At 31.5% G+C, this 2,305-nt stretch overlaps 1 protein-coding gene across 1 annotated transcript; it reads right to left on the bottom strand.

Annotated features, from left to right (window-relative positions):
• Positions 1-1,182: 1,182 nt before the first annotated feature.
• LOC132804411 (caffeic acid 3-O-methyltransferase-like) lies at positions 1,183-1,740 on the bottom strand. The gene has a single exon (XM_060818730.1). The coding sequence runs from the start codon at positions 1,684-1,686 to the stop codon at positions 1,198-1,200; it is 489 nt and encodes a 162-aa protein (XP_060674713.1). The 5' UTR covers positions 1,687-1,740; the 3' UTR covers positions 1,183-1,197.
• Between the last annotated feature and the right edge of the window lie 565 nt (positions 1,741-2,305).

Raw genomic sequence — 2,305 nt, 5'->3', positions numbered from 1 at the left:
TGGGTTTTATTAATCTTACTTTTGTAGAAATTTTATTTGTGATATTGCTTGACATTGTTTTACTAAGTTCAACAAGTATTTTATGTTGGAGATCAATTTAATTCAAGATGGTCTATTGTTTTAACTTCACCACAACATCGTACTTTTGTTGAAGAAGATATTCTTGGAGATACTACGATGGTTCACAATCCATTTGTCATATAGTTGCCAAGTATCGATGAAAATGATAATGAGGATGAATGTGAGAGTGACTATGTTTGTAATGATTGTGAGGTAAGAAATGTGCCTCGTCAAATCTTAAGAACAATGTTAATATTATTTAAATTTTCATTTACTAAATTACAAATTTAATAATGATTAATATTTTATTTATTTTCCATAAGTGTTAATAAATTTTTAAATTTTTCCATATGTAGTATGAGGGTGTAATATTGTCAACAAGAGAATGTCAACTTCTATCTCAATGAGTATGCATTCATGGAAGTTTAATTAATATTAAATTTGTTATGAAAAATACAATAGCTTACAAATTATGTAAAAATATGTCAATAAGATGATATTTAATTTATTTGATAATTAATTTATTATGACAAAATATTTATTTTAAATTTTTGTGTTCTAATTATTTTGGATGAAGCTAGTTTTCGTTTTTTTGTATTTTAATTATTTTTATATTTTTACTAGTTTAATCACTTTTTACAAAAAAAAATTTTTAAAAAAAAGAAGGGACGACACATTAATAAATAATGCGTCGCTAAAAGTGTCGATGCGTCACTAAATAGACGACTCTATTAATGCGTTGCTAAAACTATTAATGCGTCCTAAAACTATTAATGCGTCACTAAATAGGCAAATGCGTCGCTAAATAGTCAACTCTATTAATGCGTCGCTAAATAGGCGACTCTATTAATACGTCGCTAAATAGGTGACTTATTAACGACTAATATATTTAGCGACTCTATATGAAACAGTCGCTAATATATTTTTAGCGATATTGTTGTAAAGTGTCACTAAATAAGAATCGTTATAAGTGGATTGATAGAATGCGTTGCTAAAAACTAAAAGATAGGCTATTCTCATAATGCGTCGTTTGTTGTCTTATGGATTTAGCGACAGAACATTAGGCGACATACTTATGTTAAGTTTCAAATCAATGGAATGATCAATTCTGAAAAGAACAAAGAACAAAAAAAATAATTATTGAATATAAAAAGCAGACCAGCTAGCTAAGAAGACTTTATCTTGCATGAGCGACACCAAGGGGCCCAATGAAACACCATCTTTGTTGGTGACAAAGAACTTGGAGACGGGACCAAGACTGTATAGCCTCTGCAACTGCAAAGAGCCATTAATATTATTATTGTTATCATCAGCAACCACAGAGCAGTTGAGGACAGAGTGGCAGGCCAAGAGCCTAAGGATGGAGTCCAGCATGGTGGGTGCGTCAGGGTTGTTGGTGCCCAAGTGGGCTGCAATCTCTGTTGGGGAGAGCTTTGCCCCTTCACCTTCTTTGCTTATGATATCGAATATGCCCAGCTCCACAGCGCATTTCAATGACATGGACAGAGCAGAGGAACTCACCAGCTGCAAAGCATAGGAGAAGCTTTCTTCTTCTTCTTCTTCTTCTTCCCTGGTTTCATGGTCATGGACTGTTTGGTTGTTGTCTATTTCCAATGAGGATGCCATTAAAACTTAGAACTGAGAGTCACTCAAATATGCTTGGAAGAAGAGGAATTATTGCCAATAATAAGCATCTGCTGCTGGGGTGGCCTTTCCATATTGGAATGAGACGTTTCAACGACTTTTGAAAATCTTATAATTCTTTAAATTAACTTAAACATATAATTATTGGAAAAGACATTAAAATAACTAATAATTGAGACCGTATATTTGAAAAACGATTACATTCAAACTATTAGTTGATACGCTTAAATGATTAAGTGACATTTACTGATCACGGATCAGATTTTTCTGTCTTTATTCTTTTTTATATCTTTTTTGCCATTTGCTGTATTGGTATTGTGTCCCACCTGCGGTCCTGACCCTCTATCAATCCCAACCACTCCCACCCACGTAAGGTTCACTTTTGATTTTTCCCCTTCTTTTTGTTTAAATGAGTTTTTCTTACATCTCTCTCTCTCTCTCTCTGTCTATATATATATATATATATATATATATATATGTACACACCTATTTCTCTTATATTTGTTTTTGAATAATTTCTCTTATATCTAATAGCTATTTAAAATAAGTATAATATTTATGATTTATCTATGATTTTTAACAACATATTTATTTAATCAAA

This window comes from Ziziphus jujuba, chromosome 7 (assembly GCF_031755915.1).
Source record: "Ziziphus jujuba cultivar Dongzao chromosome 7, ASM3175591v1".
Lineage (NCBI taxonomy): Eukaryota > Viridiplantae > Streptophyta > Magnoliopsida > Rosales > Rhamnaceae > Ziziphus > Ziziphus jujuba.
This window is presented reverse-complemented; position numbering and strand designations above follow the sequence as displayed.

Bases quoted from the DNA above. Each gene is read 5' to 3' on its own strand.
- LOC132804411 (XM_060818730.1), bottom strand. From the start codon at position 1,686: ATGGCATCCTCATTGGAAATAGACAACAACCAAACAGTCCATGACCAT.